General features: G+C 41.1%; 1 protein-coding gene across 3 annotated transcripts in view; it reads left to right on the forward strand.

The window, feature by feature from the left end:
• Positions 1-23523, forward strand: part of Trio (trio Rho guanine nucleotide exchange factor) — a 272642-nt gene that overhangs the window by 197233 nt on the left and 51886 nt on the right. For all 3 annotated transcript variants that reach the window (XM_048368060.1, XM_048368061.1, XM_048368063.1), the window contains one exon: positions 2585-2828. In XM_048368060.1, coding sequence (XP_048224017.1) covers positions 2585-2828 — 244 coding nt within the window. The remainder of the gene's footprint in view (positions 1-2584; positions 2829-23523) is intronic.

The following is a 23523-nucleotide window of genomic DNA, read 5'->3' on the forward strand; positions in this document are numbered from 1 at the left end:
TCATTAGCATTTGATCCTGGAAGGGCTTTGTTTTGTTCTTTGTGGCTCTTTGTGTTAAGAAACAGACTTTTAGGGCTGGGAATATGACCTAGTGGCAAGAGAGCTTGCCTCCTACACATGAAGCTCTCGGTTCGATTCCCCAGCACCACATATATGGAAAACAGCCAGAAGGGGCGCTGTGGCTCAGGTGGCAGAGTGCTAGCCTTGAGCGGGAAGAAGCCAGGGACAGTGCTCAGGCCCTGAGTCCAAGGCCCAGGACTGGCCAAAAAAAAAAAAAAAAAAAGAAAGAAACAGACTTTTAGAATAGGAGGATTGTTGACAATGCAGATCAAGGACAAGGCAGTGTACAGTCCTCACCATGGGCAAGTGGCAGAGGATGCAGAGTCCCAGTTCTCTGTGCATTTGTATGACTCTCCAGACAGGATAATAGTATTCCCCAGCATGAGGCAGGACCACTCCTCCTTCATCCTCAAAGACATTTTCACTTAATACAGCAGTCAGTAGTCCCTAGTATGCTAGAAGCTTCAGTGGCTGTCACCCCTCAGGTGACATGGACACCTAAGTATTCTTCAGGTGGAAGTCAGGCACAGTGATCCTGAACTTAAGAGAGGAAAAGCCATGTTTTATAATGATTTTCAGTGTCATCGCCCTCACTGTTAGAGCAAACTTGAGTAAGCATTTAAATACTTGTGAGAGACAAAGAGCATACAAAATACAAAGCATGCTTTCATAGGAGCTCTGCTATTCACTGCCTGCTTTGTACAAAGCTGTGTGCTTGCCATTTTTGACATTTAAAGCTCAGTGGTGACCAAGACTAGCCCCCTCTCCTCCTTCCTTATGCATGAGCATCATGGTTCTCAGATGAATGAAATGGACCTACTTTCTGATGATGAGGATAGAAAATACGCATGCACATAGACAGAGCTCACTTCAGAACTAAAGTACAAGTTGCCACAGGCCAAAGCACTGGGAACTAACTCCCTAGAGGACTAGAGTAGGGACCTCAGACAAGGTGAGCACATGGGGGCTCTGTGCACAGTTGTGCTATGGACCTGGTACATGTAGAACCCAACTAACAGATGGACATTTCAGCGGTGAGCACGTGAGCCTGGCAAGGTGGATAGGGATCGACCCATTGTGGGAACTTTGAACCCAATTTCAAAGCATTTGGCCCTAAGATTTTGAAAATGGCCACTTGGAAGGTCACAGGCAATATCCCAAATGCAGCCATCAGTGTGTCCGTCCTCAGGGAAAGAAGGTAATCAGAAAGCCACTCTGGAGTCCATTTAATAGCAGTTGAAGGAGGAAAGAGTAAGATTTGTTTAGTTTGGGTAGTTTGCTAGTGATACCATCACCCAGGAGACAACACTAGAGGAGGAACAGATGGGAGTAGGGACATAATGAGTCATGTCCCAGCCTCACAGTGTGGGAGGGAGAGGGATGTGTGCCAAATTGCCCAGCAGGAGCCAGTAGCTGAGATGTGGCTAGAGAACCCACATGGGTACATGGAGAAACAGACAGAACCTGAGGACAGGGAGTCAGTCACAAGTTTCTTCTGTAGATGCTAATCAGTCCTATCCCCAAGAAGCTTACAGTCCAAGAGGAGACACACCAGCACACAAACCATAGCCAGCAGTAAGGAAACCGTATTCTTTATTTTTTTTATAGATAGGTTCCAAGGGCCTAAGAATTAGTAGATTTTCAGATAAGAAATGAGAGTGAGCATGGTGAGAGGAAAGAAGAGAAAGAAAGGCATTTCAGGTTGAAAAACTAGCGCAACCAAATATGGGATGGCCAGAAAATGGATCCAAAGTCTTGAAGGGTCTGATGGGACTCACCAAGGAGAGGTGTGATTTCTCCAAACCTCTTTACCTGAGGCAGTCTTTCTCCCTCCTCAGAAAGTGCTATATGCTCATCTTTTTAACTTAGAGAATACTAACAAGTATGTAAAGGCTACCCGGAGGTTCTTGTGAACTGTTATAAAAATGGAATACAATGCACAAAAAGGGAGAGAACCCTCCAGGGATCCTAGGAAGATGTTTCAGGTCACCAGCCTTGTGGCCTTTTGTTTCTTGTTCTTGGGTCTGCTTCCTTCTTATTGCACACGATGCTTACTTAGTCTCTGTGGTCCTCCAAAGTTGGGAATGCTCAGTTACCATTCCAAAGCAGAGCACTGGATTAGCGCTTTCTCCCATTTTATCATCCTATCTTACAGTAATCCTCTAGCCTTTAAGCAGTTTTCATTAGTTAGCTGTAAACTTGAAAAATGAGTGCACAGTCTTTTTAAGGAATGTTCCAGATACAAAAAGATGTGGAAACTCATGAAATATTACACCTGATTTTAACAGTGAACACTCAGAAAATTACACCGCAGGTTAAACGAGAATTTACATTACCATCTGCCTGATTCCAAAGGAAGTGTAGGGATAGCAGAGCCTTGGCGCCTCCCCCCACCCATCCAGGGATTCCTTGAACCCCACTGCAGAATAGAAGATGAAATTTCTAACAGAGTTCATAGCAGTGCCTGTTCAAACCCAGTGACTTCTACTTACTGACCTGTCCCTCTTCTTCTGTCTCTACCCAGCTCTCTGGTGGCTGTGAGCTGACAGTGGTGATCCACGACTTCACAGCTTGTAACAGCAATGAGCTGACCATCCGGCGTGGCCAGACGGTGGAGGTTTTGGAACGGCCCCACGATAAGCCTGACTGGTGCCTGGTGCGCACCACTGATCGATCCCCTGCAGCCGAAGGCCTGGTGCCCTGTGGCTCTCTGTGCATCGCCCACTCTAGAAGTAGCATGGAAATGGAAGGCATCTTTAATCACAAAGGTAAGACTGGAGGGTCAAGAGAAAGCATACATTGCCACATAGTTCTTGGGTATGAGCCTCCTGGTCAGTGATACATTCAGTGCGTTATCACCATCTCGTAGGACATGTAATAAAAATAAGGGTTTCATCCGTTCTTCATAAATTTATCTCTTCACTTCCTGAAGTGGTGGAAGGGAACCTAATGTCAGCTTAGAGGACAGGGTCATTCAAAAGTGAGAGGAAATAGAAGGCATAGAACAGGAGGTAGATTATTAGAAATAGATAAGAGAAGTAATAGTAAGGGAGGTGGCACCTTACTCAACCATTCCTCAATTAGATTTTCTTATGGTATTGTCTTTGTTAGCATTATATTCTAGAAGTCAAATAAATGCATGTGTGAGAATATAACCCCTCATTTTTATAGCCATGAAAACACAAGCATCTTTTTAAGCATCCCAACTCCAACAGCTGCCTTCTGGCGAGGGAATGGAGCCCTGAGTTGTGAGGGGCAAGGCTGCACCATGGAGCATTCGGTGATACGTTCCATGACTGAGAGGGGAAGGTTTTTTTTAAGCTTTATTATTAAATACCAAGATAATGGATCTTGATCAGTGTCATTCATTTCGTCATTCCTTCCCCATTTTCTCCCTTTCATCATACCTTCGAGTTATAGAGTTCCGTTTTTAAACAATTAAGTTGACTATATGCTGACTGTATTTGCTCTCCCTTCCTCTCTCTCCGTTCCTTTCCCACCTTCCCCTCCCCTTATTGCTTGATGCGTAAAATCTGTTTCTGACTCCTGATACTCACTTTGTTAAGCAGTTCATTAGTTGTTCAAAGGAGTTACACCTTTAGACTCCTAGGTAGCAACTAAGGGACCTTTTTTGAAATTTTTTTTTTTGGGGGGGTGAACTTGAACTCCAGGCCTGGGTGCTGTCCCTGAGCTCTTTTGCTCAAGGCTAGTGCTCTGCTATTTTGAGCCACTTCCGGTTTTTGAGGTAAGAGGGGTTTTTTTCATTATTGTCTTTAAGGTAGTAAAGAGGTTTCATTTCAACATGTCAGTTTATGAATACAGAGCCTCATGATCAAGGTCGACCCTTTTATCATTCTCCCAACCCCACAAATTTTCCTAGTTCCATTTACACACACACACACACACACACACACACACACACACACACACACACACACACACTGAATGTAATTCTTTATAAGAGGGTTTTCAGTTTGAAACTAGACTCCACCACAAACTACTCCATTGAGAAGGGCAGTTTGTAGGAAAGCTTGTTTTTGTAAGAATGCTTTTAGGGCATCCACTGTGGAAGGACTGTTGTAGATGACCATTAGATGGTGCTTCCTTTGGTCTTGCTCTGGTTGCTGCTTTTCTTCCTCACAGCATCTTACTTAGTCACAGACTCAGCAGACATTGGACATACTAAAATAGAACAGATTCAACAAATCTTTGTGCTTCACCATTCTTATTTTGTATGGGGTTTGTGCTGTCTACTGTGAACTCAAAATCTGGGTCTGGGCTTCAGCTTGGAGTTCCTGCCTGTGACTGCAGCTTGTCTGAGGCAGAGCTCATGCTAAGAACCACTGACCTCCTTCCTTGCCCTCCCCTGGGAATATGTGGTTACTGGTTGTAGAAATAGACATCAGGTAGTCACCTTTAATCTCCAGCCGATCTACAATTTTTTTTTAACTGTAAAGTCACATGTTACAAGTTTTTACTGGACTCATTACTCAACATTCAGAGAATTAGGCACACAATGCCAGGGGCTATTTCTCAAAATCACTTATAATTTCTTTAAATGAATGACTGGATGAACCTGGACTCTGTGCCTGGAAGTAGTGATCTCTACATCTGATTCTAATGACTAACCACTTGAATAAGCACTATGTGAATATAAAATAAGGGTGTGTTTCCATTAAGGCCAAAATTACAATGTGTTTGAGCCCCTGATATTCTCACTCCAAGGCTTATTTTCCATTACCCCACCTATTTTCATGCCTCCCTGTCTAATGTTTGGGCTCTGTGAGATCATGGCTACATGTCCCCCACCCTGCCCTGGATTTGGGGTGAAGCCAGGTTTCACCATAGCTCCTGCTTCCCCATTGGTACACAGGAGAACGGATGACTGTGATCTTCCCTTGAGGTTTATAAACAATTCAGACTGATAGATCTGCTGTCAAGCCACACCCAGGCCTCACTTGAACCTTCAACTAACCTCCAGCATGGAGGATATGCCAAGGTGTCTCCCCATCCAGAATATAAACAGTCACAAAAGACTGCCTCTTCTCCAACCCACCCGGATAATAGCAGCCCTTTCTCATGGTGGTACAGTTGACAAAGGAGCGTTCTCTCCTTGGAGGGGAACTGACTCCTGCTGCAGGCCTCATCTGTTCTTCTCCGGACGTTCAGGTCACAATGGAGATGTGTGCATCATGATGTGACTTCTTGGAGTCCAGGTTCTTGAGCTGGAATGGCATCCAGTCAGTCATGCTGAGCTGTGGATGTCAGGTCCACCTACCTTTTTGTCACCTTCCCTGACATGAGGCCGGCTACTGCAGCCACTCATCTCTAGCCATCATCTGCAGCAACATCTGTAGCTATCAACTCCTATCTATACCACCCCCAAAAGCACCGGCTTTGCAGAGACCAGGGTGCTTCTCTACCTCTAGAAGTTTCTGTAACCAAACCCAGTGATCCCCAGTCTGAGGTGTCTGCCACTTCCCTTTGAATATTTCAGATGACTTGGCTTATTAATGCTCTGCCCCAGATGGTGAGTCTTAAGTTACCTCCAACAAAGACTGAAACTGCTCATGACTTAAATGACTTCATAAATGTTAAGAGTATTGACAAGGCTGTAGCAGCATTAACCGGCATTGTGCTTCTGCTGTATTTAGACATTTATGTCATGCCAAAAGGCCACTGTGATCAGAAAACACTCTGCAGGCACACTACTACTTAGATATTTCAGACCCTTACCTGCCCACACATTTTGAAAATACATTTATAATGGAGGATCCTTGTAAAGTTTTTCAATTCACTTGGGAAAAAAGCATCTTACTCTGTTTGAACAGCTGTTAATGTAAATCCCTGTGGGAAGAAAAACTGAAGAATATGGAGTTATACCAAGAATTGAAAACAAAAACATGGTCCCCCTTTTGAGCTGTGTGATTCCAAGACTAAGTGATCTATCCAGACCTGTGATTAAGGCGCATCTTCTGTGAGCATGTAATTATGGAGCCACACAAATAGGCTATTATTCTGTTCAGTGCTTTGTGTTTGAGGTATTTTTACATTCCAACTTTACATTAAAATATTCATTAAAAAGAAAAATCCATGAGCAGGTATTGACACTATCCATATTAGATCATCACAAAATTATATGTATGACAGTCATAAACAGTGAATGAGAAACTGTCTTCCCATACTTTAGATGCCCACAGCTTGCTGGCTGGGAGTGACAGTGCGCAGAACCAGAAGGAAGGGTTAAGGCTTTGCTATATAGGTAGATCCTGTCTCAGAAATACTTTTTATACAGCTACTTAAAAATAATGAAAGTTAGGCGCTGGGAATATGGCCTAGTGGCAAGAGTGCCTGACTCGTATACATGAAGCCCTGGGTTCGATTCCCCAGCACCACATATATAGAAAATGGCCAGAAGAGGCGCTGTGGCTCAAGTGGCAGAGTGCTAGCCTTGAGCAAAGATAAGCCGGGGACAGTGCTCAGGCCCTGAGTCCAATGCCCAGGACTGGCAAAAAAAAAAAGAAGAAGAAGAAGAAGAAGAAAAATAATGAAAGTTAAAAGCCAAAGTAATAAAAATGCCCTGGCTCAGAGTTAGGGAAAGCAAACAGTTCGTAGAGGAGCATACATAGACTATGGAAGATGCCAGCATGCCTGCAGCAGTTCCAGGTTCAAATTTCACTCTGGAAGCTGCCTTAAATCTCCTATTTTATAGATACCAGTCTATTTTTTTCAGAAAACTTAGGAGTTCCTTACTTTTTTTTACTCTTAACACAATTTTGTATAAGCTGTAACAAGTAATAGAGAAATGATGTATTTGGTATGAGATGCTCTGAGTTTGTTGTGTTGTGACTAATTTGAAATGAATAAATGCTGTACATGGAGAAAAAGCAAGGGATACTTCCATCTAAGTTTGCACTAAGTTTAGCAGAACATGTCCTGGCAGCTCTTGATATCCTAGTAGCCATGTGTCTGTTGTAAAGCACGTACCATGCAACTAGTGTGGTTTGACTTTGGCCTCTGTGTTCCTTTGTTGGTGCAAGTGTGAGATTTGAAATGGTTATTTTGTTCCTAGATTTAACTTTCCCAGAAAATGAGTTTTGATAGATTTGATTATTAATCTGGATTGCCAAACTCAAGTACCAGAGAAGAGAAAATGCTGCCTTAAGTAATTCTGCCTAGTCCTGGAACAGTGGGCCTTGTAAGTCTTGGGCTGATATCCCTAAGCAAATACAATAGATGCACTGGTATTATTCCCAGAAAACATACATAGGTTCAGAATTTCTACATGCAACTCAAAGAGCCTACCCACACTCAGAATTCTTTTCTAGACAAGAACAGGGGGAAAAATACAAATTTTAAGATAAAAAAATACTTTTAGATATTTTGCATTTCGCATTTCAGAAATAGAACATGAAATGGTGTAAATTGAGAAATCTTACTCCCACAATGCTGTTTGTCATAAATAGGTAATCCTTGGGCTGGAAATGTTGCAAGTAATGCAGCACTGGATAACTTAGCACCTGTATTATCGGTTTGTGTGCAAGCATATGTAAGATAGCATTGTAGAAATATTGATTATTCAAAAGGAAAATCAGCTTTTAAAGGTACATGAGCCAGTAAAAATCACAATAAACATGGTATACAATGACAATTGCTTTCATATACTTTTTACCTCAATAAGATCCATGATATTTGAGCTAACCTATACCCCTTTTGTTCTCTAGCTTCATTTTATCCAGTTAGGAAAATGTGAAATATGTGCCCTTCACATAGGTCACGCTTTAAAATCACTCATATGTGAATTAAGTCATGATTCTCTCTGTGTGACTTACCTTTAGTGAGATTTTGAAGAGGATTTTCAGTTAGAACAGGAGCATGTGGTGAAACATTTAGGTTCAATATTTCCCCAAAGATTTTTCATTTTTATTATAGATTTAGTCAAAGAAGTACAAATTAGAAGTACTTCACAGAAAAAAAAGGAAGTAGCAGTAGTTCCCAAAAGACAAGTAACATCCCTTCACTCTGCATGTGTATAAAAATAGCTTTTATGGGGTACTGTTTTGCCTTCCATCCAAACCATACACAGTTGCTTATCATCACCTACAAGAAATACATTCATGAGACAGTGCCATCTGTGTCTCTCTATGTTCTCTACGTCTCCTAGTAATTTCTGAAGGATTCTGAGTCTGTAGAATGTTGGATTTATTAAAAGGAAATAATATTGAAGTTCTGTTTTTAGATACAGATTAGTTTCTACTGGTTTAAAAATAATTATAGCATTTCAGTCCTGGATTACAGGGCATGTGGTTATCAGGTGAGGGAGGAAGTTGTATTCCTCTTTTAAGCATCACAACAGAAACCCAGACTGGGTGGTGCTCTCAGAAGCTTATTCTCCCACAGTTCAAGAGGCCAGAGCCTAATATCCAGACATGCCCTGTTGGTTAAGGCCTTAGACCTTGATTTGCACGTGACTATATCTTGCTGCCTCAAAAGCCCCTCCCTTGTACAACCTCTCTGTCTTCACATCCAACTTTCATTTCCTTGTGAAGACTCCACCAGATTGGATCAGAATCCATCTTAAGAGCCTTGTTTTAATCATCTTTAGTCATATCCTGAGGTACTAGAGTTTACAACTTCCTAAGAATTTAGGATGACATAATTTAGCCCATAACAAAGGAGCTATTGGAACTTTAGAAAATTCACATTAGCAAAAGATAAATATAATTTGCTGAGGACTGCAGTGTGCTGAGCACTGTGCTGCTTTTCTCTACATTTCACCTTCACCTGTACTCCCTTGGCCAGGGTGAAGGGAATTCTAATCATCCCATTTTATAATAAGAAAATAGAAGCACAGAGAAATTAAGCAACCTAACCAAACTTTTAGTAGGGGATAAAAAAGATTTTTACAAATAGTGATCAGTCTTTGGGGCTCAAGTGCACACTGCTCTGTGGATAAGTTCGAATCTCAAACTGTTACCTAGAACCATCCCTGGTCCCACCTCCTAGATAGTACCACAATGTCTATCTACTTGTTAAGATTGAGTCTCAATAACTTTTTTCACCTAGCTGACCTCAGACGGAGATCTTCCATCTCCTCCCATGAAATTGTGATTACAGGCATGCACCACCATGGTTGGCCAGTTTACAGTCTTTATATAGGAATAGAAGATCTTTGTTTCACAGCTGTTCTGCCCCTGTCCCCAAAACCAAAAGCAGCTACTTGGTCTCCTCCTTAAAAGAAGTAAGAGAATTAAACTTGTTGTCAGGTCCCCATGTTGTCCGCCCATGAACGGGTGACCTACATCTCCTACTCTCTGAAGTTGCACATAGAAAACTAGGACATCAGAAGCCCATACCGGCTATCCAGGGGTGGCTTCGGTGCTCTAATTTGCTGAACTAAAGTTTGTTTAGGTTGTTTGTGTTTTTTTTTAGAGAGAACACTATTTGGATGGTTATCCTCTCAGATTGCAGTTCTGCAAATCATGCACAATGCTCATGCAAACAGAGAATGTCACATAGTGGCTTAAAGTTAAGTGGGAAAAAGGGTATTTGAGTGTTAAAGAAAGAAAAAATATTCACATAGTTGGTAGTAAGTAAAGCAATGAAAAGGGGCCTATCAGATTTTTGGCACCCAAATGAAGTGTTTGAATGCCTTGATAAAGGTGCTTTTGTGGGTTGACAACTGCTCGAAAGTAGCAGGAACTGGCCTGCTGAATGGAGCCCTAAGAAGCAGGGGTTTCATCATCCCAGGCCCTCCAGAACAGGAGGTATTATCTGTGGGGTAAAGAAACCAGAGAAAACTTCCTCAGAACAGGAGTATCTTTGTGCATGGAACCTGAGAGACTCCATCATGGGGCCACAGCTGTGCTTGAGTCCAGATCTGTAGGCATATTGTGCAGAGCGGAAATGTACAGGGGAGAAAAGGAGGGCAGGCTGCGGAGGTGGGGAAGGAGAAACGGTCCAGGATGGCTGCTCCAAGAGAGTAGTCCTGAATTTCAGAGACCCAGTTGTAGGACAGTGTGCTCCTTAGAAGTAGGGTTGAGGGCTGACTTGAAAATAGAATACCTAAACTGAAATGGTATTATTGATAATGTCTTCCAGTCTCAAGGAAACACTAGCAATTTTTAAGACAGTGGTAATTCCTGTATTTATGCTATTCATGACCTAACGTCAGAGTTAACTGGTGTTTTGTGTATCTCATCACTACCTAATTGAGAACATGTGCTTCCTCTTCAAGTACCATACCATAAAAACATCAGTTCCTTTGGCTCATCCTAATTTTGGCTTTAACTATGTTTTTAGTCTTCATTTTTAAAACCACCTTTGTAAAGTGGTCCATTTAAGTACTTTTGTTTTGAGACATGACATCTTTTGACAAAAATGACCTGTCTTATAATTTCACAGGTAGACTAATAACAGGGACTTGCATTCCCAACCTTAAGTATTTGAGGAGTGAATATTACAATAGAAGTTTTACAAAATGATTTTTGGAATTAATTTTGACCGTGAACGCAAGAGTTTCCTTTCAAGTAGTCAAAATAGAACTATCTTTAATTTCACAAGGATAAGATTGGTTCTTGTTATTTTGCACCTGCTTTTGCCCCCTAAAGAAAAGTAACACTTCCATTTTTGCCCCCACCCCAGTTGTCCTAGCGTAGGCCTCACGTGTCATGCTGGATTAGTGTTCATCTTGACTTCATCTTAACTTGATGACGTCTTTAAAGACTGCCTACAAAGTCAGATCACATTTTGAGACAAAGGAGGTCAGAAGTTGGCACATGAATTTGGAGAGAAACTATTTAGCTATAACTTTCTGTCTTGATTTTACTTACTTGGGGGTTATATGGGATATCACAATGACTCCAAGAGTCAAAATTCAATGTTCTTTTCTTTTTCCCCCAGTGATAGGTATTCAACCCAGAATCTTATACATGCTAGACAAGTGCTATACTTAGCTATATGCCAAGCCGCCCCTCAATCTTTTTAAATATACACTTGCTTCAATTTATGATGACTTTATGTCCCAGAAACCAGTAAAGATATCACTATGACATCGCATTGTAATGTGAAAAGATTGTAAGTTGAAAGTGCATTTAATCCATCTGACCTGCTAGACATCATAGTTTCACTAAGGTAAACATTCTCAGAATACTCATTTCAGCCTACAACAGAGCAAAATAAGTTGTTGTATAATAACAGTGTTGCCTATCTCATGTAATTTATTGAATGCTGAGCAAAAAACTGAAGGACTATACTGAATATGCTTTCAAACCATCATAAAGTCAGAAAAAATTGTTAAGCCAAATCCTTGTATATCGCTTGTTTCTTCCCAGAAATTCTCCCCAGCATTTGTTCCTCATAAGCAAACATTATATCCCTTAAGCATTATCTAAGACTGTCAATCTGCTATTTTCTTCGTGACATTTTAAATTATATTCCTAGCCTCAAAACTAAAATGTCAAAAAAATGAAAGATACACCCTTAAATTTTTCCTTTTCCTCCACAAAGTCCACTTTCTAATTTCTACATTACACATCTCCTATTCCGCCAAGTTTCTGACATGCTTATCTTGTACCCACCTCACTTTGTGTTCTCATCTTTTGTTGTAAAATTCAGCTCTCTGTGTTCTAAGCTGACCTCATACTTCCATCTCTTTCAAGGACCTGATCCTATGAAAGCCAGGCTGTTGCCATCATCTCCTGACTTGATCGTGTTCTCACACCGCGTGTAGACTCAGGGAACACAAAGAGTGAGATTGAACTCAAAGCCTTCTAGCTTTCTTTCCAGTCACATCGTGTTCACTTTTGACCCCATCCCCCACAGCCATAGTTCCTTCCACTTTACTTCCCACCAGCTACTGAAGGCACTGACTTCTGGGTCCTGGATGAACCTTTCAGACTTAGAATCCTGGTCATACACAAATCTGAATAAAGTAGAAATAAGCCTTGGAGACCAACCTGGGGAGTTGATGCCTGTAATCATAGCTCATATGTATAATCATAGCTACTTTGAATGTGGAGATCAGAAAGATAGCAGTTCAAGTTTACCCTAGACAAAAAGTTCAGACAATCCTATCTCACCCAATAAAAGTTAGACATGGTTGCACATACCTGTCATCTCAGCTATGCCCAGATCAGCCTGAGCATAAACCTATGAAATCCTATTTGAAAACTACAGCAAAAAGACCTGGGTAGATGGTGTATGCGGTAGAGTACCTGCCTACTAACTACAAGGCTGTGAGTCCAAACTTGAATACTACCAAAAAAAAAAGGAAACCTTGGAATCTAGACCTTACTTCTAAGTTCCGGCTCTTTCATTTGCTGACCTGTGCATTTTTGCTGGTTAGCGCTTCTGTCTGGTAGGTTAGCTGTTTCAAAGTATGATCAGTGGTACCTTAACTGAGTATATTTTATGTTCACATACTGTGTAAATGACCTTAAACACTCTGTGACCCACACTTCTGTGGACAGAAGGAAGACAGAATAAGAAAATGCTCTCCTTATACCGCTTATCCTGCTGCACTGCAGCTTTCTGACAGATGTGAGCTTGAAATTCAGAGAGCTGTCACTGGGGAACTTTCCCATACATCTTTAGACAAAATCACTCTTTCACAGAGAGCTTATATTTCCCATAAGGTACTTCATTTTCTTGACAGCTCGTTTTCTATTTTTTTTAAATAATAGCCCTTGCTTGGCAGTCTGCATTTGTAGGAAGAGACCAAGTAAACTGTTGAATAAAGTTTTGGAATGCCAATTAGCTTCATTTTCTGTAGGTCATAATTTCAGTATTTTTTTAACCAGCAGAACATGATATTTATTTGGTTATGTTTTCTTACATAAAATGTGTTCTATGCAAAATTCTACCTCTTGCTTAGTCCCGGCTTAAGTATGCCCTCTGGATCTATTACAGGACTGTTTGTATGGAAAACAAGCCTATGCTTTGCTTTAGGTCTTTTAAGAAAAACATGAGACCTATTATAGGCCATAAATGCCAAATCTCACTTTCTAGTATCTGAAACCATTTTCTTTGGGCGCCATGGATATGTGACATGTTGTTATTGTTACTAACAGTGCTAGTTGCCTTAAGAAAACAGAATACTATACTTTACAACAAAAGTAGGGAGGTTATGGTAACTGAGGAAATAAAAAAGACAACATTCTTTTTAAAGCATTAGAAGAGCACAGTAAAGGGCTAAGTTCAACAGACATGAGTGTTGAGAATCTTCCAGGTGATTCCAGAGCAAGGGACGAATCCTTGAGCCCTGGTTTAGAGAGTAAGTACCACGAATGCTGAGTTGACTTCACAAGGAACAAGAGGGCTCACAAATTCACCATGAAGTGAACATTTCAACTTTGTGGCTTTTACACCGAGGATATTCTCCCTTGCAGCCACTGCTGTGTGAAACAAGGGAGAGAACATATGGAAACTTTCAAATGGCAGCAAGAATTTGTAAAGGCAGAGGAAGATATCTAGTTTCCAAAGAAGACAAGAATGAGCTTTTTAAGATACTACTAAATGTGCCTTTAAAAATAACATAGAAGGATATTTAATTTCACTTTTGTGGCTGCTTTCTGGAAGAAAGAATGAAGATATGCTTTTAATAAGTAAGCAGCATTGCAGCATAGTGATGTAATCAGTTGGCTCTCTGGCCATATTACATCTCTTTTTTATCAAGTCACATCGGGAGGTGCTGTTTATTGTGTGTCTCAGGGAGAACCTCCCTCCAGATGTACACAAAGCCCAAGTCAGTGAAGCCAGCCAGAAAGCCTGGCGCAGGGAGGGCATCTGTCACTTTACATTTCACTGAGTGAGGAAACTGCAGAGCTGGCTAGTGCAGGGGAGGAGAGACATCTGGTTTCCAGAGTGCCTGAAGAATTTTCTTGAGCTCCAATTAGAATCATTGTGGTAGATGTAATCTCCAAGGTCTGGATATTCCCACATGTGAGCCCAACTGTAAGACAGCACTCAGCAAGCAGAAGAGAGACACTGCACACAGCCTGGCCATGGGCTGGCACTGTCGGAGCAGCCGACTCCCCATCAGCGTGCCCATTTCTGTTGTGTTCCACATCTGTGTCTGAGTGTCTGTTGAACCGGTCGCTCTCTGACTTTGCTGCCCAGAGGTAGAGCCGGGGCTTTAGCCTCAAGTCAGCTCTCCATTCGCCATGCCAAACGGAACTAAACCAGTTGAGACGCTGGACTCGCTTTCCTCTGTCAGCACAGCCTACTGCAGTGGCGGGCAGCCAGGCACCTGCAAGTACTGGATCCTCGACCTAGGTACACAGTTTTCTTGGTGCTCAGCCTGTACCTCTTTCTCTGTCTATTTTCTTTCAGGTGGCTGCTCAAGTGATTGAAACAGAAATGCTTCCTCCTCCGGAACTGAATGAAGTGTGTTCCGTGCTGTTGAGGGGCTGTGTTTGGGGGGGACCCTGAGAACATGATGAGAAACCAAGAGCAGTACTCTGCTCAACCATTCCATGCAAGGCGTTTTAAGTATTGGATACTGCTTTTGATTTTCTGCTAGTGAGCAAACGTTTGATAAAAGTGTAAATGTATCTTAAGTCATAGCTTTTGTTGTTGTTGTTCCCCTGTGGAGGGAACTTTGAATCTCGGCAGTGTTTCAGTCTCTTCAGAATTCCTTTAAAGAATACTATTAAGTTTTTTTTCAATGTTAGAGGGCAGTGGTTATTATATTTTTTGTTATTATATTCTTTTATGATACTTATCAAACTATTAGGAAATGCTTAAGATATTTTGTGTATCTTTTAGTTGATTTTATGTATGCCTCAGACTTAATTTTATCTGGGGCATTTCAGACTTGGCTTGAGAAATGTTCTGACATAGATACTTGGATTCTCTGGTTCTCCCTCATAAAAACTGTGGCAATGTAAGGTAAATAAACTGAGATGGAACAATGTAGGCCTCTCAACATCAAGGATAATTGTGCTAGGTTCTGGTTTTGTACACACAGCTAGAGAAAAGAAAGGAAAATAGGATTCCTTCTTTACGAAGGAAACAAGTGCTGCTTGATGAAACAGGAAGATAAGGAACAAAGGGGAGGGGAAGAATTAGGTGTGCAGATCCTCACAGAATCTGCCAGTGACACCCCAGAAGCAACCAGCTTTTATCAGTGACTGTGATGTCTGTCTAGCCTGAACCAACAAAATGGGTTTCTCCCAGGCCATCACCTTCCTTACGAGCAGGGCTGGTTTCTGCCGGAACTTTAGCCTGGCCTGGTTTACATTTAATTTCTGCCTCCTCCTGTTCTACTAACTCTGCTGTTCACATATACACTTGAGAAGTAGACAGTGGGTCTATAGAGAGACACAGGAAGCTAGTGAGACTTCCTGGGCTCCTCCTAGACCTTGCCAGCTTGATAGAAAAGAAGCATCACTTGGAGCAGAGGAACCCACTATAGAACAGGGTGTGTCAAATTAGAAAATATGCATTTGAGGATCTGACAGGGAAGTGGCACTGATACCACTATGTGTACCTCTGAATGTCAGAGAAAAACAAAATTGTCTTTGATTCAAGGTTCTTTATTAAGGAAGTATTGACTATTTAATGTGTTCCTATGAATATAATGCTTTAATACCTTTTATATTGCAGTTCATAAAACTAGCAAAACATAGCCACTGACAACAGTTTTTCAAATCACTTTTATGTTAGTCTTCTGCCTTGAACGCTGCAGAATTCCAGCAACAATCAAAAGTTATTTGCATAGTAACTTGTTTCACACAAGACTTTATTGCCCTTTCTGTATCCCTTCATGATCCACATTTTAAGGTATTTGTGCATTATTGTATAGAGGGAAGATTTTATTTCGTACAACCCCACCCATGTGACCTTGGATAAAACTTGATGAGTCTTACTGATTGATTTTTTTTCCCACCTGCAGTGGGAGGGGGGGTGCCTTTAAACAAGCTGCATTTAAAAAATGATTTTAATTTGATTCCTCACTTTCGAGGAGAGGTGAAGTGCTGCCTTAAAGAGCCACAGAAACCTGCTGGTCCCCAGTGAGAGGCCTTGGAGAAAATGACCTTTCCTAGTTCTGGAATTCTATCCCCTCTCTAGACTAGCAAGCATCTTGCTGGTTAGCTGCAGTCTCTTTTTTGTAAAGTATATCTCTTCAGCTAGGTTTCATTGGGAACACAAATTTATGATTTTTATTCTGAAGGATTTCCTCCAGGTGCTCAAAGTTGGCCTCTAGGGTGAGTGAGCACGTTCAAAAATGCAAGGATTCTTTAGGGAGCTGGTAATGAGCTATGGAATTTGTCCAGAGAGACATCCTCAATTTCCTGTTCCTGTCCGCCAGCACTGGGGCTGGGGGCCAGGCAGCCACAGTCCAGATGCTCCTGGTATTTTTTTTTCTCACATAAAAATCACACAAATGTGAGCAAAGTATCTTATACTTCCCTAGTTTCTCCAAAACTGAATGGAGTAACTATAACAAAACTAGACAATTCAAAGGTATAGAGCCGCAGAGTAAGAAATGTTTCAACACATACTCTTCTAGTCTTTTCCTATTTAAGTTGATCTCCCTTCCCGGTGTTAGTGGCTCACATCTGTAGTCCTAGCTACTCAGGAGACTGAGATTTGAGGATTGCATTCACAGCCAGTCCAGGCAGGAAAGTTGGTGAGACTCTTATCTCTACTTAACCACCAAAAAGCAAGAAGTAGAGCTGTGGCTCAAGTGATAGACACCAACCTTGAGCAAAAAGAAAAGCTCAGGGACAGCACCCAGGCCCTGAATTTTAGCTCTAGTACTGTACTAACACCAAAAAACAAAACAAAACCTCCTTTTTATTGATCGCTTTAACATTTGATCATAAATCATTTTAGTCATACCCATTGTCTATTTTCTCAGATCTTTGGTCAAAATAAAAGCTACTGTTATTGCATCTTAAGTAAGTGATTTCTTATATAGTGAAAATAGACCTATCTCTTATCAGCATGAAAGGGAAACATCAGTTATTCTTATATGTAAGACTTCCATTGAAAAACTTTGAAGACTTAAGTTTATTTATTAATAAAGTCCTAAGGCAAATTCCCCTTTCTCTCTTATCTCTTAAAGCTGATAAGCTATTTTGAGAAGCAGGCCAAAGAGACTTCCTAAGGTTGAATAAAAGACTGTAGTGGCAAAATGGGAAGGTGCTGTGCTAATGATAACTTCAGAACTGAAAATTGAATGCCTTTTTCCTTGTTTCTCTCTAGCTGAAAAGAAAGACAGCCTACAGTGCCTGCGCAGTCATTCTGCACCTCACTCCTACACAGAGGCTGTTTGGTTACTTCCTGTGGGGGCTCATTTTATCACATGGGCGCTAATGAAAGCCAAGGACAGGATCGGGTAGTAATTGGTGTTCCAAGCAGAGGCGTTCTTTTCATTCCCTTTGTTACCCAGCCTGGAACAACTGTTTCTTCTTGGAACAACTCCAGGCCTCCCTTGCTTCCTTCCTTCTTACCAGTTGAGTGGTTTGAACAACAGATGAGCAGGACAGAACTGAAATTACATGCGTTCTTAGAAAGCTTCCTAGGCCTAAGGTACCAGAGTTTTTCCTCCCCCTCCAAAGGCAGGCACTCTACGCCTGTCTTCTTTTTGTTATTTGGATTTTGGTGTTGTTTGATATGTGATATCCCACCAAAGTGGACGAAGTCTTCAAGAAACTATAAAACGCTGATTTAAAAAAAACAGCAAAAAAAAATTTAGTATATAGTGAGGGCAGAGAACAATATGTCATAAAATCAAAGTTACAGATTGCAGCCCAAACCTTTTGTGTGCTTGGGAGCCGAGTGGACTGTGCTGATGCTACCCACACTGGGCTTTCTCCCCTAATCAGTGGTTAACTGATGACCCTCCCCCCCCATACACGCATCCTTAGAGGACTGTCGTACTTCTGTAAACAGACATGTTACTAAAATACAGTTGTAAAAAGGCATTCCTAACACATGTAGGGGCTTTCGTTTTTGTAATACCCAAGGACTCCAGAATATAATGTGCCAGGTACTGGCTTTGTGGTTTGGGGGGAAATGGTCTGCTTCCTCGTTCTGCACAGCTGTAACCCTTTCTGAACTCGTATTCCCTCCCTGGGGACTGACGCTAGCTAACCTGCCCTGTGGAGAGGTGGAAGGTGGACACTGCAGTGTTTGGCAGGCTCATTACAGGCATTCCAGAGCCAGATTTTTCTCTTAAAGCTCATACAAAGGAGCATATTTGTTACGTGACATTTATAGTTTGCATGTTTTGGTTTTGTGTGTCTTTATGCAATTCATACTTTCAAGGCAGTAAAAAGAAATTGTTTTTCCATGCTGACATTCTGAATCTGGACTTAATTTAATAATAATAATAATTTATATCTGAATGAAAAAAAAACTGTCAGTACCTAAGATAAGTCAATCATGTAATTTAAACTACTACCTGTAGAACATGCTTTTAAACTATTTTGTAGTGGAGGGTGTTTGTAGTGGCCCCTGTTTCATTTAAAGATGTTTTTTCAACTTAAAAAAATACATGTTGCCCCCAAAGAAAGCATTTTTTTCATTTCCTCTAACTTACTTGGTTTTCAACATTAATAACAGAATAGTAGCCAAAAGCATATTAATTGTGCAAGAATACAGCCCCAAATATACACTTTCTTCAAGTAAGACTATATGTTTTAGTGAATACTCTGTGTTGACATGAGGAAGCATTGTACCCGTGATTAAACATTCATGGCTCACAGTGTTGGAATCTTGAAAGGCAAATCAGACCTTAGAATGGAGTGAGAGCACCAGAGTGACTGCCACCATGTTGCCTTCAGAATTCATTTTTGTTCCCACACCTCATGATTGCCTAGTCAGCACTGTGAGAAATACTGCATTGACTTGGGAGTAACTTCCCAAACAGAATTTAAATATCAAGAACCCTTTGTGCCAGAGTGTGTGTGTGTGTGTGTGTGTGTGTGTGTGTGTGTGTGTGTTATACACTGATACTGGGGCTTGAAATAAGGGCCTGTGCTTTTACTTACCTTTAAAAAAAAAAATCCCTCAGAGCTGATACTCAACCACTTGAGCTATCATTCTACTTCCAGCTTTTTTGTGGCTAATTGGAGATAAAAATCTCATTTTTTCTACCAGAACTGTCTTCAAACAGGGATCCTCAGATCTCAGACTCCTGAAGAAATAGGATTATAGCCATGAGCCTCCGATACCTGGCCAAGAATTTACTCTTTTATAACAGAGAACCTCCTTATCCTTAAGTCAACAAACAGTTACTAAATCCTGAGTAATCTAATAGGCACACTGTTGTTGTTTTAATGCCCTCTTTTTAAGTGGCATTACTCTTAAAAGTAGTTGTGTGGGAACAACACCCATTTGACTCTTTGGGAATAAGGAAAATTGCAACTATGGAAAACAGAAATAAAAACAAGTGAATAGCGAAAACTTTAAAAGAACTCCTGGTTTCAGAGCATTTAAACAGACCAGAGCACAGACTGGCACTGCAGGATCTCGCCCTACAGGATGTCATTCATTGCCTGTGTGGACATGGGACTCACATAGCTGCCTCCCCCTCAGTCTTCTGAGTAAGTGGCCCACAGTCCTCCAGAGCAGCCCTAGTCCTGGGTTTCTATTGTTCACCTTGCAGAAGGAGGAGGCGGAGGTGGTCCTGGGCCTCTGCTCTTGACAGAGTCAGGCTGAGGTATATTCTCTAGAGCAGTCCCCCGCCGGACTTCACGTGGGCAGTGAGTCACTTGCTGGCTAGCAAAGGCTGATGCACCCACCCCACCAGCACGAATAGCCATGTAAAAGAACATGAAGAGTTTGTGCCCAGGTTGGGAGTGGGTGGCAGAAAGTTGTCTTGGGCTTGCGAGATTTGTGTGTGTGTTTCCAGTTTCATTTTTATGAATGCCTCTCTTTGATCCAGCAAGGTTATCTTGAAACATCTGCTTTTGTCTTAGCATAGAAGTTAGGAAGGAACCCAAATCCCCACCCATTTATCACTGGCAAGATGGTTACTTGGGGATTTTTCTCCCCTTTGTGACAGCTCAGACTCCAGGTTGCAGGAAAAAAAAAAAAAAAAGCCTGCTCTTTTTCTGCCAATATATATGTGAGGGGCTTAACTCACATAAAAAGCTCTGAAAGTGGCCCTGTCCTTACAAAACAGAAATATGAACTAGAAACTTCAAATAAAGTCAGTATTTGTCCATAGTAGAAAAGGCTTCTAGTAAAAACTGTAGCATAAAAATAGAGTTTTAAAAAATAACAACTGGGACTGGGAATGTGGCTTAGTGGTAGAGTGCTTGCCTAGCATACATGAAGCCCTGGGCTCCATTTTTCAGTACCACATCAACAAAAGGCTGGAAGTAAAACAAAAAAACAGCCAAAAAACTTAGCTGGGCACTGGTGGCTCACACCTGTAATCTTTACTACTCAAGAGGCTAATATCTGAGAATCACAGTTCAAAGCCAGCCTGGGCAAAAAAGTCCCCAGGGTACTCTTATTTCCAAAAACTGCTCAAAAAAAATAAAATGGAAGTAGTACTGTCACTCAAATGGTAGACCCAGGCCCTGCATTAAAGGTCCAGGACTGGCAATAATAAATAAACAAATAAACAACTTTCTGGCTGCTTTTTTTCATAGCAGTGTGTTTTTGAAAAATATTTGGAAGTCTTCCAGGCTAGCAGTCAGCCTGGGCTGCCTAGTTCTTATTGTCGTACCTCAGGAAGGAGATGGAAGAGAGGCTGGTAAGCCAGATGCAATAAGGAGTGTTGTCTCAGTCTTCTTTTGCTTCTGTCTTTGCTAGGGGGTAGCCCAAAAAGTCCTAAGAGACACCAATTGGTATTACCTTGGTTTCTTGTCACCATAGATGCTTATGCCAGCCCCAAGGCCTAGCAGTTACCAAGCTCATCCTGGTTATACCGTGGATCATTTTATAGCCGAGGATTCCTGCTCCATCCATTCCGTAGATTGAATTCCTTACATCAGTCCATTATTTCCATTATCTACTATCCATGATGAGTCTTCATTGTTTCATCTCTGAAGTGTTTTAAAATTTCTATTTAGTAATATGTGAGATCCTGTTCATCCGACTAGCCTAAGGATTCTACCATCTGTTTCACTTTTTATTTAATTTCTTCATTTCTCTATTAAAATATTTAGTGAGGATTACAAGGGAAAGACATTTAAAGTGAAATGGCTTTCAGACTAGAAATACTGACAGTCAGAATTCACTCTCAGGAATAAGTTTGAAAGAAACAGTGATGTTCAATGTGCTGTATTTGTGGGCACAGACACATTTTTCTGGTGCTTCGGTAATGTGTGTGTTTGGAAAGACACATTGAGAATAAATTGTATTACAGACTCCGGGAGCCCTCCGAGCATATCTGCACATGTGACGTGGTCACTGTTGGTTGAATAGGTAGTCCCGCCAAGCCTTAGATCTGTAGCACTTTGAGGAGATGTGTTGGTGAGGAGTATTTGATGTATTAATAAGGATGTCATTGTCTTCTGGGTCACTAAGACTAGAGCACAAAGGTGTGTGTGTGTGTGTGTGTAAGTGCTCAGGCATGTGTCTCACTCTTAAGTCTTCACAAAGAAAAAGTTGTAACAATTGCTTCTCACTGAGTTGGTTTTCGTTGGTGCTGGTGGCCACATTGCATTGTAGTTCAGGGGGTCACGCCAGCAGTTGATGCTGGTAACTTCTTCTGTGTGAATGTATGGGAGGGGCCGCCGGGGAGCTGGGGATACAGTGGTCATTTATGCACATTTTCTCAGGCACCAGAAGCCATATGGTCCTCATTACTGCATGAGCCATGGCAGTACTCTGCTGGGCCTCTGCTTGAATCTAGGGATTACTTTTTTTTTTTTAAGTTAGGGCATTCCTTTTTCTCCTTTGTGTTTTCTGTGTTTATTTCGTATTTGAAATCAGATATAAAGTTCAATTTTTTTTGCATTACAGACCTATGCTGCACCAAACTGCAAATATGTAAAGTTTACTTTTCACATTCTTTTGTCACATTTTCAGTTAATTACCATTCTCCAGACTTGTACTCAGTGACTCTCCACAGCTTCTGGCTTTTGAAAAATAGTTTCCTGTGCTGGAATGACATCCGCATACATACCATGCAAAGCCAAGAGTGAAATACAGGACCATGGTGTGTGTGGAGAGACAGACTTGAGTGGACACACTGTCCAGTCCAAGGCTGATGCGTCCACACTAATGGGTCCTATTGCTGCGAAATAAGCTATGGGTTGCTTAGTCTCATGGAAAAAGCACTTCTGAGCACAGTAAGGATAAGAGGACCAGAGCTAGAAAATAGAAATTAGTCAAGAAAAGTTTCGAAGTGGAAAAAGCACTTCTGAGCACAGTAAGGATAAGAGGACCAGAGCTAGAAAATAGAAGTTAGTCAAGAAAAGTTTCAAAGTACTTAGCTTCTGTAACCTTTACCACCAAAGGTATAACCTTATCACTGGGCCAGTCAGTTTCTTGTTCGTCACAAATTCTCCAGTGATATTACCCAGTTTTGTCTTAACTTTCATGATCTTAAATTAATATTGTGAACTATGAGGCAATGCTAGTCATCCTGCAAAGTGAAGACAAAATGTGGTCCCTAAAAATATACCCCTGGAAAAATGACCAATTGATAGACTAGCTCACTATTAATGTGATAGAGAGGATATATGTGACAGTGGCTTTTTGTTTGTTTTTGCATTGTAAGAAAAGTACTTTGATTCCAAAACCAGAGAATTAAAATCTGCCTTGAAGAAGGTAAAGATGATAACCATTTACTGAGATATTTTGCTCTAAAATAAATTCTGAATAGTTTCTCTGAATTTGAGCTAATTCAATTAACAGTCATAAGCTAGCAACTTATTTGGTCTTTGCTTCCTAAGTAATTTAGATTTTCATGCATACACTACTACCTTCCTGTAATATTAAAAGAGCTTCTTGATTAGAAAACAATTTGCTACATTGAATTCTTGATAAGCCAAAAGTTTGAAAAATGGCTACAGGCCAAGTAGACTTCATTTAACCCTGCCAAGCTGGTCTCAGATAGACTGATGGAATTATTTTCAGACTTTACAAGCAGCTATCCCCAAATGCCTTTGGTTCCTTTACTTGAATGCGTAACTGAACTTCATTTCTTCAAGTCCTTACAAAAAGAATTGGAAATAGCCTGTTACCTTGAGAATTTGCCTCTTGAGTTATAATTTTCCTAGAGTTTTTATCAAAACGTGCATCCTTTATTATTTGTCACATTTTTTTAATTCCCACAGTGGGCACAAAGATGGGAATCACTTTTTAAACTAACTAGGTAGGAGTTGGGAATTTGGCTCAATGGTGGAGTATTTCAAGAGGGAAAAAAGTAAGTTTGGGGAGACTCTACAGAGAATTTGAAATGTAAGACAGATGTTTATTGGAAGTCTCCCAGTCCTGAGTGCAAGCGTCTCCATGGTGGCCATGCCTCATCAAGACACGACTCGGCTGTCA

The sequence above is a fragment of the Perognathus longimembris genome, chromosome 19 (assembly GCF_023159225.1).
Source record: "Perognathus longimembris pacificus isolate PPM17 chromosome 19, ASM2315922v1, whole genome shotgun sequence".
NCBI classification, from domain to species: Eukaryota; Metazoa; Chordata; class Mammalia; order Rodentia; family Heteromyidae; genus Perognathus; species Perognathus longimembris.